The sequence below is a fragment of the Dermacentor variabilis genome, chromosome 2 (genome assembly GCF_050947875.1).
Source record: "Dermacentor variabilis isolate Ectoservices chromosome 2, ASM5094787v1, whole genome shotgun sequence".
NCBI lineage: Eukaryota > Metazoa > Arthropoda > Arachnida > Ixodida > Ixodidae > Dermacentor > Dermacentor variabilis.
The window spans coordinates 242,207,214-242,220,467 of NC_134569.1; the positions used below are offsets into that span (position 1 = coordinate 242,207,214).

The window sequence follows — 13,254 nt, forward strand, 5'->3', positions numbered from 1 at the left end:
GTACCGAGCACAAGTGAAAGTGGGCACAATGAGGAAAGCAACGACGGTCCTTGGCCCACATCCTCCAAAGTGATTGGTGCGCTTGCACTAGTCCGGTGCTTCTGCGCGAATGCGGAAAGTTGCGGCCTCAGCTGCTCCGACTCCTTAATGTGGAAAAGTGCGTGCGTCGCAGGCAGCGAAATTGCCAAAGCACAAGAAAATGCAGGACTATTTAGTGTGAAACTAAGCTAGTTTAATCAATAAAGTGATTTTATAAATGGTATGTGCTTTTATGACATCCAATTATTTAGCAGGCTTGTATCGAATTATGCTCTATATCGAACTGATAGGCGTTTTTGCGAGTTCGATATAGCCGGGTTCGACTGTAAGGCGTCTTCCTTTGTTAGCCGCGTTAGTGGTTTGGCGATCCTTGAAAAATTTTTGACGAAGCGTCTGTAGTAGGCGCAATGTCCTAAGAATCACTTAACAGCCTTTTTGTCGGTTGGTTTTGGAAATTTCTCCACTGCCACAGTCTTCTCAGGGTCCGGGCGAATGCCTTCTGAACTGACGACATGGCCGAGGAAAAGAAGCTAGCGAAAGCCGAAATGACATTTCTGCGGTTTTATCGTCAGACCTGCTGATCTAATAGCTTCCATCACAGCCCGCAGTCGTTCTACATGCTGCTCGAAGGTGGTAGAAAAAACCACGACATCGTCAAGATAAACGAGACAGGTTTGCCATTTCAGACCGGTGAGCACAGTGTCCATCATCCGCTGAAATGTGGCAGGTGCGGAACAAAGGCCGAATGGGAGCACTTTGAACTCGTACAGTCCATCTGGTGTCACAAACGCCGTCTTTTCACAATCTTGTTCGTCCACTTCTATCTGCCAGTAGCCGCTTTTGAGGTCCAGGGAGGAAAAGAATTTGGCATCTCGTAGTATATCTAGAGTGTCATCGATTCTTGAAAGTGGGTACACATCCCGCTTTGTGACGGCGTTCAGCTTTCGGTAATCAATGCAGAAGCGCAAGGTTTGGTCCTTTTTCTTTACAAGTACCACAGGCGACGCCCACGGACTTGCCGACGGCTGAATTACGTCATCTTCAAGCATTTCCTTAACTTGACTTCCGATGGCTTCCCTCTCTTTTGGTGACACTCGGTAGGGATGCTGGCAAATAGGCCTCACAGATTCGTCAACAATTATCCGATGTTTAGCAATAGATGTCCGCTGGACTTTGGATGACATTGAAAAACATTCGGCGAATTCTCTTACGAGGGTCTCTATTTGCTCCTTCTGTCTGGGCGATAGGCCTGGTTCGATGTCGATGGCTGCAAGGACAGAATCCACATCTTGGAAATTCGATGGTGAAGACTCTGGAATGCCGAGATCTGTAACTTGGATGACGTTATTAAGGCTGGCAATAACGGTTCCCTTCGCGACATGTTGCACCTCATTTCCAAAATTAGTGAGGAAAACGTTGGCACATCCGCCACGCAGCTGAAGAAGGCCTCTTGCCATGCAGATCCCTTTTTCGAGTAGGAGACTGGTGTTGCTGTCTGCAATTCCTTCGTAGTCGCTGAACGCGTCGCTTCTGACTGTGACGGCTACGCTGGATCTCGGAGGAAGCATCACGTCGTCATCGGCAATGTAAAGGGCGTCAAATTTTTCTTCAGTGTTGAATGCTGCGACAGCGTGCTTGGTTGAGAACGAAACACATGATTCCCGCAAGTTGATTATAGCGCCATTATCCTGCAAGAAGTCCATGCCAATAATCAAGTCTCTTGAGCACTCGGAAAGCACGATAAAGCTGGCGACGTATGTGAAGCCTCGTATTCCTATTCTAGCCGTACACTTGCCCATCGGGTCGAAGAGGTGTCCTCCTGCTGTGCAAACTTGTGGCCCTTTCCAAGGAGTCAGCACTTCCTTCAGTTTCCTGGCGAGCTCACTACTTATTACCGAGTAATCCGCACCTGTATCCACTAATGCGTTCGCTTCATAACCATCAACAAACACCCATAAATTGGAAGCAACGTCGCTCTTATGGCACTCGTTTCCGAGTCCCTCATCATTGCTCGGAATCATCGATAGAGGTTCTTCTCTTTTCACGTCAGCACCGGCCTTACCTCCCGAGGCCGCTGACTCTAAATTTCCCAACGCGGGCTCTGTGAACGGCGTCTTGGGGAACTTGAAGGCGGGCGGGGGCTCGGTGATCGATGCCTCAACGGCGCTGTCGATCGAGGTTGGTGTTGCTGGTAGGAGGGGAGCTGGTAGGTAGGGGAGCTTTGACGAGTAGACAGGTACTCTTCGATTTCAAATGGACACTCACCATTTCGAGGGCAAGGTGCGTTCACCGGAAAACCACGAAGCCCTGCCTGGCGATAGTGGCACATTCTGTACAGCTGGCCAGCCTCACCACAGTGGTAGCAGAGAGGTATTCGGTCAGGAGTGCGCCATACATCGGTCTTGCTAAATCTTCTTTCGGGTGGCGGCAGCGTATTTCGAGGCATAGAGCTATTCATAGAGGAAGTGGCTGCTCATGTTCTTCGCTCATGTTCGGATCAGCTCGGCAGAATAGGCGGGACATGTCTTCTACATACATGGCCACGCTTTCATTGTTCCACTGGTTTCTTGCCTGCAGGGCAGCTTCGGCCCTCTCCCTGCGGTCGGTACTCGGGTAAGTCGCAAGCAACTCCCGCCGGAAAGCATCCCACGAGACAAATGTCGATTCATGGTTTTCAAACCACATTCGTGTGCTGTCCTCTAACGCGAAGTAAACGTTTCGTAGCTTACGCTCTCCGTTCCGTCCATTGAACTCAGCGACACGCTCAAAGCATTCCAGCCAGTCCTGTGCGTCTTCAAATGTGACGCCATGGAAAGGCTCTGGCGTCATTGGCGAGTTCACCACGATGTGAGTTGGCGTGATTTGAGTTGCCATCTCGGTAGTGTTTCCGTTAGCAGATGCTGATGCTCCAATAGAATCCAGCAAAGGTGAAAACTCGGGGGGCTCACCACGTAGGCGACGGCTGCTGCGTTGGTGAACAAGAGTCAATTCGGTGGGTCCAAGTCGCCGTGAGTCCGGGCTCCTTTCTCTGACTCGAGAAAGGCTTGAAATCATACCCCGCACCTCCACCTGAACTTTACTGTAAAGCACAGTTGAGTGACGCTACTTCAATAACTTTACGTTGGGTGAACTTGTGCCTGACAAACAGTAAGCGAGAGCCTCGCTAAAACGTCCACAGTCTCTTTCGCCGTAGTCCCGCACCTCTTCTTCTTCCCGCGTGTCCCGCGCTCATAGCACGTTGCTCCGATTGCGCGTGCCTTGCGAGCCCGTGTTGCCCGCTTCCCTGCCACTATCTTTCGCAGGTAGCAGTAAGCAGCTGGAGGGACGCAGGAAGCGGCTGGCGCACGTAATTTGAAATCATCTTGTGTCAATATCGAGGTTTAACTGCATATAATTGACAGAGCCAATAAATGTGCAGTCAGTAGCCACCCAACGTGAGTTTTGCTTGCATCTCTGACGAGATTATCGACAATGCAGCAATCGCTGCCCTCCTCCTCTCCACATGGTGTCACGAGTGTGATTTACTTGTTTATCTATTATTATTATTATTATTATTACCTATTTATTGCGTGTACTTGTTTATCTTTACTGGGTGACCGCGTTTCTCCATCTAAGGAAAGTTACCGCTCAGCACAGGATGTGCCTGCATGTTTCAGAAGTTTCTTGAATGTTATCAAGGCTTCTATCCGCTCTCTGTTGTCACTGAACCTCGTGTAATTTGATTCCTTGTATGCGCAACACGAATTGTTTAGAACTTTCTGAAAGACATGTGGGTACCAGCAATCATTCTGAAACCTTCGATGGCTCATGCATAAAAGCTGAAGCGCTTGCCCCGCAGATCAGATTTCAATGATCACCGGCCGTGTTTGCCATTATCTTGTTTGCCATCTCTGAGTGTAACTTGCTTATGTGGGCACAAGTTCGGCCAATAAAAGTTGTTTCGTCATTCACAGATTTGCCGCTGTATTATTCATCGTCGCTACTACATGACAATATGAGCCCACGTCCAGAAAACCGGACCATGTGCTGTGCAGTCCAATAGCAGTCACAATAAACTTCTGCGTGTGCACAGTCAAGGGGTACTCTTATTTACCTAGGTGACTGCCCACCTTGTCAGTGTTTTGCAAACATGCTGGCAGAGTATTTGCAGGTCTCTGATTTCGTAGAGAAATGCTTTCTTGTTGTTGTTTAGGAGCACCCATTCGCATCCAGCAAAGAGTGTTGTGTCACATATAAGAGGAAAGATAAAATAAAATGGTAGACAAAGAAAGGTTTCAAGATGACGAGGATGGCGTTAAGAATGACATGGATTAACCGAAGACGAAAGAAGATAAAGAAGAAGTTCTCAGTGAGGTGACAAGAGACGATTGGTGGAGAAGAGAAGAAGTATCCGGTGAGATGGAAAGCGATGATTGGTGGAGGAGAGAAGAAGATGAAGAGAAGGATTACGTGGACTAACAAGAAGGCTATACAGTCGAACCCCGCTACAACGAACGTCGCTTCAACGAAATTTTCGCTTCAACGAAATATTTCCAATTCCCCGTCAGCTCGCTATACAAAGTAATGGAACAAATTTCTCATCACAACGAACCATTTTTGGGGCGCGTTTCCGCTTCAACGAAATTTTCGCTTCAACGAAATATTTCCAATTCCCCGTCAGCTCGCTATACAAAGTAATGGAACAAATTTCTCATCACAACGAACCATTTTTGGGGCGCGTTTCCGCTTCAACGAAATTTTTGCTATGCGAAGCTCGATTTAAAAATATATCTTACAATAAAACAAGCATATCGCCGCCCATCTATGTACTTCCATAGGCCCACGCTGCTTTGTTTCGCTAAACATTCGCTGGACCAAACTAATCCACTCACTGAAACGCACATGATCACCGCCATAGCTTGGTGTTGATGACTATCGGGCTGGCTGCCTTGCGACAAGGCGCGGGGGCAAGCTCCCGTTTTCTTCCAATCCAATTCAGAGCCGCAACCAATCCGTTGCCAAAGGACGCAGCAGCCTGGCAACAGCAGCGCGTTTGCCCTAGTTTTTTTCACTCGTGCTTGTGCTGCTAGTGCGCTGTAATGAATGCGAGCATGGCGACTTCATCTAGAAAGCGGAAGTTCCTCTCGCTTGAAGAGAAGGCACGGATTATCAGCGCGGCATCCAGTGGCAGGAAAAAGGGAGATGTTGCAGCGGACTTCGGCATCTCACAGAGCACGCTGTCAACGATCTTGAAGTCGAAAGACGCGATAGCGCAAGCTCTTTCTTCGGGGACATCCGCGAAGCGGAAAAAGCTGACGCAAGCGGCTCATGAGGACCTTGAGAAGGCTCTGTACACGTGGTTCCTCGACGTGCGCGCAAAGAAGATGCCGGTCAGCGGAAACATGTTGCAGCAAAAGGCACTTGGCTATGCCTGTATGCTGGGCATCAATGATTTCAAAGCCAGCTCAGGGTGGCTGACCCGTTTTAAGGCCAGGCATGAAATCGTCGCTAAAGTGCTGTGTGGGGAGTCGGCCTCATCAGACGCCGACGCTGCATCTGCTTGGGCATCAGCTACTGTGCCGGAATTAATGGAGAAATATGCCACATCAGACATATACAATGCCGATGAAACGGGACTTTTCTTCGAGCTCCTCCCCTCCAAGACGCTTCACATGAAGGGCCAGCCATGCAGCGGAGGGAAGCATAGCAAAAAGCGTGTGACTGTGCTCCTGTGCTGCAACATGGACGGGTCTGACAAGCGCTGCCCACTGGTGATAGGCAAAAGTGCGAAGCCGCGGTGCTTCAAAGGTGGCAAGAGCCTGCCCGTCAAATATGTTGCCAATAAGAAGTCTTGGATGACACGGGCCGTTTTCAAAGAGTGGCTAACCGCTTTCGACCGTGACATGACGGCAAAGAAACGTAAGGTTTGTTTGCTCATCGACAATTGCTCAGCGCATAACGTTGAAGACGTTCAGCTTCAAAGCGTGGAAGTAAGATTCTTCCCGCCGAATTGCACGGCTTTAATCCAGCCGCTGGATCAAGGTATCATCAATAGCGTTAAAAGCGCTTATCGACAGCGACTGATTCAGCGGCTGGTGTTAAACATCGACACCGGTCGGGCAATCGAAGTGGATTTGTACATGACTGTACAGATGGTCTCAGCAGCGTGGACGGCAACCAGTCGCAGTATCATCTACAACTGTTTTGTGCACGCCGGCTTTCACTCCGATGCTCAACTGGCAGCGAACTCCACGTCGGACGAGGAAGGCTGCAGTACAATTGCTCCACCCTCCACAGAGGCCAATGCGGCATGGGCAGCCCTTCAGGACTCCGGAGATGTGCCGGCCGATGTTCACATCGGCGACTACATCGCTGTTGACAGTGAAGTGCTAGCTCACGAGGAGCTGAGTGACGAAGCTATAATTGAGGGCGTTCGCCACAACGACGCATCATCGGATGATGACAGCGACGCGGAGGACTTAGCGCCACCACCTGCAATAAAAGTGATGGATGCTTTTGATGTGATCCGCAGATTTTTCGGTGCTCACGATGACGACGTCGCGATGCAACTGTTCACCGAGTGCGAAAGCCGCGCCACTGCACTCGTGGCAAAAAAAAAGAAGCAGAAGAAGCTGACCGACTTCTTTGGAAATAAATGATGTTTTGGGACTATGTGGTCCAACCTGACAGTGTTTTTGGCCTGTTTTCGCCTCAACGAAATTTCGCTTTAACGAAATTTTTCGCGCGCCCCGTCAGTTTCGTTGTAGCGAGGTTCAACTGTAAAAGGGCGAGGAACGGCGAGGCAAGGGGGGCAAGAAGAAAGCAGCGGAGACTCGGCGGGTGAGGGACGGTTCGACCGGAAGAGAGCGACGCCGGCTACTGCTCCGACGTGCTCGTGTTCTACGGCTTTGCACCGCAGACTTCCTGCCGTTCCTGAGCCCGTTCCGGGGAGTCCACGGAGGACGCTACCACCTGCTACGGCCAGGGGTGTCTCTACCGCTGTTGCCACTCTTCCGGGTGGTGCCCCAACGCCAACATCATCGGCCACACCTCCACGGGCGTTTGGACCGGGAGCATGTACGACGTAACCAACGACACCGCCAGCGACGCCAGCCCTAGAACGTCGAACGCCACTCCGACGCCGGCTATGGGACCCACACCACGCCACATCTGCACCAAACCCGACATGAGAATGAACGCCAACCACTCACAGTAGAACGCTAGTAGCAGTGTTACCGGGTCGTGTGTACTGATAGTGTGTACTGATAGTCTTTGTATCTTGTGTGCTAGTTTTGTTAGGTTTGTGTGCTGGTGTTCGTGTCGTGTGAGTTGTATTAAATGTGCACCTGTGTGGGTACACCTGTCGCCTAGTCCATTCTTTCAGCCAGAGTGTTCTCCGGAGGAGATCCGTGACATGTTGTATGTACAGTCGCCGATCGTTTATTCGGACCTCACGGGGACTGCGGAAATGTCCGAATAAACAGGTGTCCAAAAAAGCAGATTAAGAAAAAAAAAATGAAATCCTTTATTTCCACGCACTTATTCGGGCTTGGCAGTAGGCTTGAAGAAATCATGAATGCGCCGTTGCACGCTGTTCCGTTTACGCGCAATCAGATAAGCCTAAATCTCGGAGAGGGTCGTACGGTCACTATAGGCGGCTGAAAGCACAGTCACTGTTTGTACACGCTCCGCATGCGACGGCAGCGTAGCACATGGTGCGTCATCTTCCAACTCAGATTCGTCGTCCGGCGGTGCAGCAAAAACCTGACGAATGATCTCGCCGTCGTCGAGTTCTGCGCATGTCAATACAGCAGTGTCAGCACCTATGAAACTGTCAAATGAGACGGTGTCTGGAATCGCAATGCAACCACTGCGCAGGTCTCGGCAGAACTTTTTCCGGGTCAGTAGGGAGCACATCGGAAGGCGACAAATCTTAGGCCTCCCGGCACCCGCTTGCCGGCATTCCCCAGCGCAGTCTGCGTGGGCACTGTCGGCACCATTAGACCCTTGACGCGATGTTTACGTATGCCGCGTTGGATCACCGAAACCTCGACACAGCACACAAAGCAAACACCACCGTGCCGACACCAGTCGAACAAACGAATAGCGTGGCCTACTCGCAGCGTCGTGCTCGAAGAAACAAATCGGCTGCTGGATTGTCTTGACATGGCTTACTAAGCTGAAACCGGAACTGCTGTAGAGCCACTCTATCGAACCAGGCAGAAACAATGATGATGAGCGGGGATTTCCAGTAGCGCCACTTCGTGGGGCAGCAGGGAGGCTCTGTTCAAAACAAAAATGGTGTTCAGCAAGTCGAACCATGCATCGGTCAGAGTCGGTGCATGGTGCTCTCGATCAAGTTGGCTCAAGGAGTGTCCGAAAAATCAGACGAGAGGTTGCAAGGTGTCCAAATTTTCGGCAGTTGTTATACATTATGGTCTATGGGAAGAATGGCGGTGCCGCGAAGCTGACCGAATAATCGGGCATGTCCGAATTTTTGGAGTCTGGAAAATCAGTCGGCGACTGTAATCAGAGGCTTGCAGTGCTACACCAGCCCACTCATGAAAGGTTGATGTGATCTGTTGCACTGCTATTTCTGTGCATACAACGCGAGCAAAGCTGGATAAGCATTGAGAGCATCATTTCAGAAAGCAGTCACCTTGCTCAAGAAGAAACAGCAAGAAAAAATCTCAGAGTCCTTTTGCTGTGTGTGACGAGCTTATGCATCAGCTTACCCAATGCCTAACTAACCCACCCCACGGGAATATTTAGGCAACAGTTAGGTGACAATAGCGGCATGCACTAAGAGTAATCATTATGCCATACCTGACTGATCAAATCCGGCCACTGTAAAAATGTCTGCCATTGTACATTCTACAGCAGTCAACGGTGCCCATATCCATTTGAGATTTCTCTACAGCAGAGGTTCTGCAGAACAAAGCATTCTGCGAACACCTTAGGGTTCCGTGAGTGGTCAGAGGAAAACCACCCCCTTCCCAGTTCTCCCCATTCACTTCCACAATTAATCGACTTAAGAATGCATTTCGCACTGCATTTTGGATTTAACGAAGCCATCGCAAAGCAGAAAGCGATCCATACAGCAGCAGAGTGCAGGACTCGTCACTGTGGGACTTGCGGTCCCCCAACGGCTCCGGAGCACAGCTTCTAACACATGCTCGGGAATACACTTGCAAGTTCTGCAAGCTGAGCGCCACTTCGAAATTTAGTGCCATCCTGCCTGGTCGACTCTTATTGCTAATGAATGATGATATTGGCCGTTTGAATGGCATGGCATTATTTGTGGTTCAGGCATGCTGGTACCGGCACGGTGCACTTTTGATACAGACTGGTCTGCTACTGCACTGCATTGGTTATGCAATAAAAATGTGCGACAAGTGTTTCAATGCGAGGGGTGCTGCTGGGGCACCGGGTGACATAGGCATTTAGGGTTCGTATTACGACCAATGTAATAGATCATTCTATAGCGAGAGTTATTCGTGACATTAGATTGCAAAAAATTTAAATAAACCTTAGTGCATCTGAATTTTCGGTAGTGTCAAGATGCTGTTATAGCGTGCGATGCCTAGCGCAGTAGCCGTATGGTTGTATGATAGCCAATCATCTCGAATTTAGCACAACAGTCTTGACATTTGAGTAAATGGGCCGAGTCCCAGCTTAACCCAGTTGGGACAGCAATATGTGCAGACATTTTCTTTTTTTCTGCTGCATAACAATCAACAAGCTATGCTGACTTCCTTTTATAAACCTGGCAGCTTGTTTGCACATTCTTCTCCTTTGTCTTCTGTTACACTTTCACTAACATAAAGGCAGCTTTATTTTTATTGCCATTCTATTTCTGTTGTAGGCCCTAAACAGTAGCAGTACCTAAATCTGTATTGGTAGTGTTAGCCAGGCAACTACTGCCCCTTTCTTGTTGTAAATTACAGCATGGCAGGAATAAACAAAAATTATTTTATCTTTGTTGCCCATAGATTGGCAGCTCCTGGCACTGACAGGGTCAGTCTTTGCCAGTGCAACATGCCTATGACCAAATAAGGATGGACCAAACTTGCTATTAAAGTGACTAGAGCGTTCACAATTCATTTCAAAACAGCAAGGATGTCTGTGCAAGCATGATGCCATACTAACAGTGCCACTACAGTGAAAGAAACCACAAACGAAAAGTAAAACAACACATGGTAATGTTGCATCATGGCACACAAGCATGCAGCACTGTATAGCACCCATCTCGCCCACTGTGGTTCTCACCGGAGAGGCACGGCTGCTTCCCAGGAACTAGTTGAAGACTCACTGCCACTGCCCTGCAAAGGGGAACCTCTCAATTCCCGGCCAGCCCGGTTGGTCTGCTCATGCAGTGTGTCCAAAAGCAGCGTCAGAAACTCCTGGCAGTCGTGCTGGGCACAAACAAGACACACTTGAAAATCATCCCACCCGTGCACTCATATGCAGTGGAGTCCAGCATTGATTGTAAAACACGAAATTGATTAATGCAATGATGCTCGGCAAACCAGGTGGTTCTTTAGTCAATTTTACACCTGCTTCCCCTTGCAGCAAGGCACGCTAGCAAGCAGGCAACTAAGAAGTGCATCCACACAGCACACGGCATTGTATTTGACTGGGCTGGTCACTCAGTATATCCTTTTCAAACAAAATCAACAACTATACTCAAAGGGGGAAAAACACACAAGACTAAGAGTGCGATCGGAGATCTGTGTTCAAAATGCGTATTCAGTTTGCGTTCAGTTTCTCCTCACAATATTGGCCCAGGCTGACGACGTCGATGTGGCCTAGGCCAGTAGTGTGAGGCAACACTGAAAGCAAATTGAACATGCATTTCTAACGACGATCTATGATCACGGCCTAAAACTTGCTTATCTCCATAGATATGCCTCCAGGTTTGCGCCAGAATAACACTATCATTGCAGTAAAATGTTTTATGCTTCCAGCACCACCAGCGCACTTCACAAACCACGCTGTCGAGGAGCAGCAAGAGCCTCACCTGGCGGCAGTCGCTGAATTGGGGGCAGGCCTGTGCCAGGGCCTCCTTGAAAGGGACCGGCCGCAGACACGAGTAGCTGCCGCTCCACACCTGCCGCAGAAGATGCGCAAGCTGAGATGTCAGGGAGTCCTCATCCTCTCCTCTCTCCCCTGCATCCTCCTCCCCAGAGCGAGCCAAAAAGTAGGAGACTAGACGGCCATTGCTCAGCAGGCACTGGAGGCCCGCATTCATAAAGCATGTGTTGCCCAGGTTGCGTAAGCCACACACTCCCCGCACCGATGGAATGGCCTGTTCCGACGCCAGCAAGCCTCCTGCGACGAACCCAAGGATTAATTGATACCACCAGGCATTCGGCTCGGAAAGCTTCACATTAGAGACGAGTCTCACAAGAGTGCCTGCTGAGGGCCACTAATATATAGTAGAACCCCATTGATACGTTTTTCGAGGGACTATGAAAAAAAAAATGCTATGGCCAGGAAAACGTAACGGTGAGGAAGGGCACAAATCATCACAGCACCATCAGAAACAGCACCAAATGGCTGCCAGTAATACGTCTCAGTTGTCATACTGTGACCGGGGATGGCACATGTATAATTAAGGGACACATGCAATGTTCCATGACAGTGACCCCTTTCTGCTCTTGATAACTTTCGCCACAAAATTTTGCACATACAGGGTCCTTAATATTTCATTGCGCATGTTCAAAAAAAAAGCTTTTGCACTCACCACTGCACTGTTCTTGCTCAGATTTTGCAGAACGATCATATTTTAGCATCAACTTCATTTAGCATCTAAACACTTGGCAAATTTAATTGCCTGGTTTTTAAGAAAAAAAGTGCAAATTTGCCTGCCCTTAAGAGGATGCAAGTTGCTACCGCTGCAGCACAAGCATAAACTTGCTTCGCCACCTGCCATAAGCTGCAAGAAGCAGTGCAGCCGTGTTGCCCGCTCCTGGAAAAGGTGACTGCCCTCCCCAAAACGCTGCTTTCTGCAGCTGCCAGCAGGTTGCAACACAAGTTTATGCTTGTGCTGTAGCAGCAGCAACTCGCATCCTCATAAGGGCAGGCAAATCTGCACTTTTTTTCTTAAAAATCAGGCAATTAAATGTGCCAAGCGTTTAGATGCTAAACGAAGTTGATGCTAAAATGGAAACATTCTGCAAAATTTGAGCAATAACAGTGAAGAGGTGAGCGTAAAGCCTTTTCTCAAAGATGCGCAAGCGAAATATTCAGGACCCTGTACTTCAATGATGTGAAGATGTTCGACTCTTATGTGTCCCCTGATATGTTGTTTTCCCCGAATGAATCCATTCTCCTGTAATCTGGCACTGTAAGTTGCTCTATGGCGGCGGTCGGTACGGTTGCAGACTAGTATGAGAAATGGCCCGAGTGTTGCACTGCTAAAGCCCCCTAACGGCGGGGTTAGCCGGACGCACTCTTTGGCTGGGGGTCGGCAAGCGGCACGTACTGGCCTCGCGAGACGTAAACTGTCTCGCGAAGCCAGTACACCAGAATGGATGAACATGATCGTTCGAACGTGCCACCATTCACGTGACCGTACGCACAAACGACCAGGTGTAAGTGTCCAGCATGGGGCAAACATATTCACTCGCTATCCGGTCACGGTGAGTCGGACTTCCTATATATGTTGCGTGCCCATCGGCATGTTCTATCGATAATTCGGCTGGCTATATAAAGGGCACAATAAATGCACTTGTGATTGTTTGCACTACTGGGTTGTCATTCCTTTGTGCCAAGAGCATGGGTGAGATCCCCACAATGCATAACACTGCTTTATTGCAGCCAAGCTGACTAAAGTGAACCGGCGATTACGCGACACAAATGGGACCCTTGCAGGCCCTAAAATAAGTTTGCCTTGTGCTCAGTGCATTTGGTCAATTTCAAGAAGCTAAAGTCCCCAGATGTCTCTCTTGCAACTCACGCATGTGCACATTCTTCGGGAAAACACAAGAAAGAAGCTCCCGTTCATCGCCAACTGCTCTTAGCACGTTGTCTTCTGATGCTTCGGTAGCGCCCAATTGGTGCAACGTTGGCAGCGTGTTGCAACGAATCAGTCACTTGTTGCAATGTATGGGTCGCTTGTTGCAACACGAGCGAGCAAATTTACATAACTGCCACATTCAAAACCCAACATTAAGATGCAGGAACACTACAGAATTGTGACATGTGAAATGGGAACATAATACATGCGTGGTG

At 49.2% G+C, this 13,254-nt stretch overlaps 1 protein-coding gene across 8 annotated transcripts in view; it reads right to left on the reverse strand.

The window, feature by feature from the left end:
- LOC142573188 (ubiquitin carboxyl-terminal hydrolase 11-like) overlaps positions 1 to 13,254 on the reverse strand; it is a 256,525-nt gene that overhangs the window by 200,322 nt on the left and 42,949 nt on the right. For all 8 annotated transcript variants that reach the window (XM_075682766.1, XM_075682764.1, XM_075682768.1 and 5 more), the window contains 2 exons: positions 11,039 to 11,349; positions 10,288 to 10,433 (listed from right to left, as the gene is read on the reverse strand). In XM_075682766.1, the coding sequence (XP_075538881.1) occupies positions 10,288 to 10,433; positions 11,039 to 11,349 (457 nt within the window). The remainder of the gene's footprint in view (positions 1 to 10,287; positions 10,434 to 11,038; positions 11,350 to 13,254) is intronic.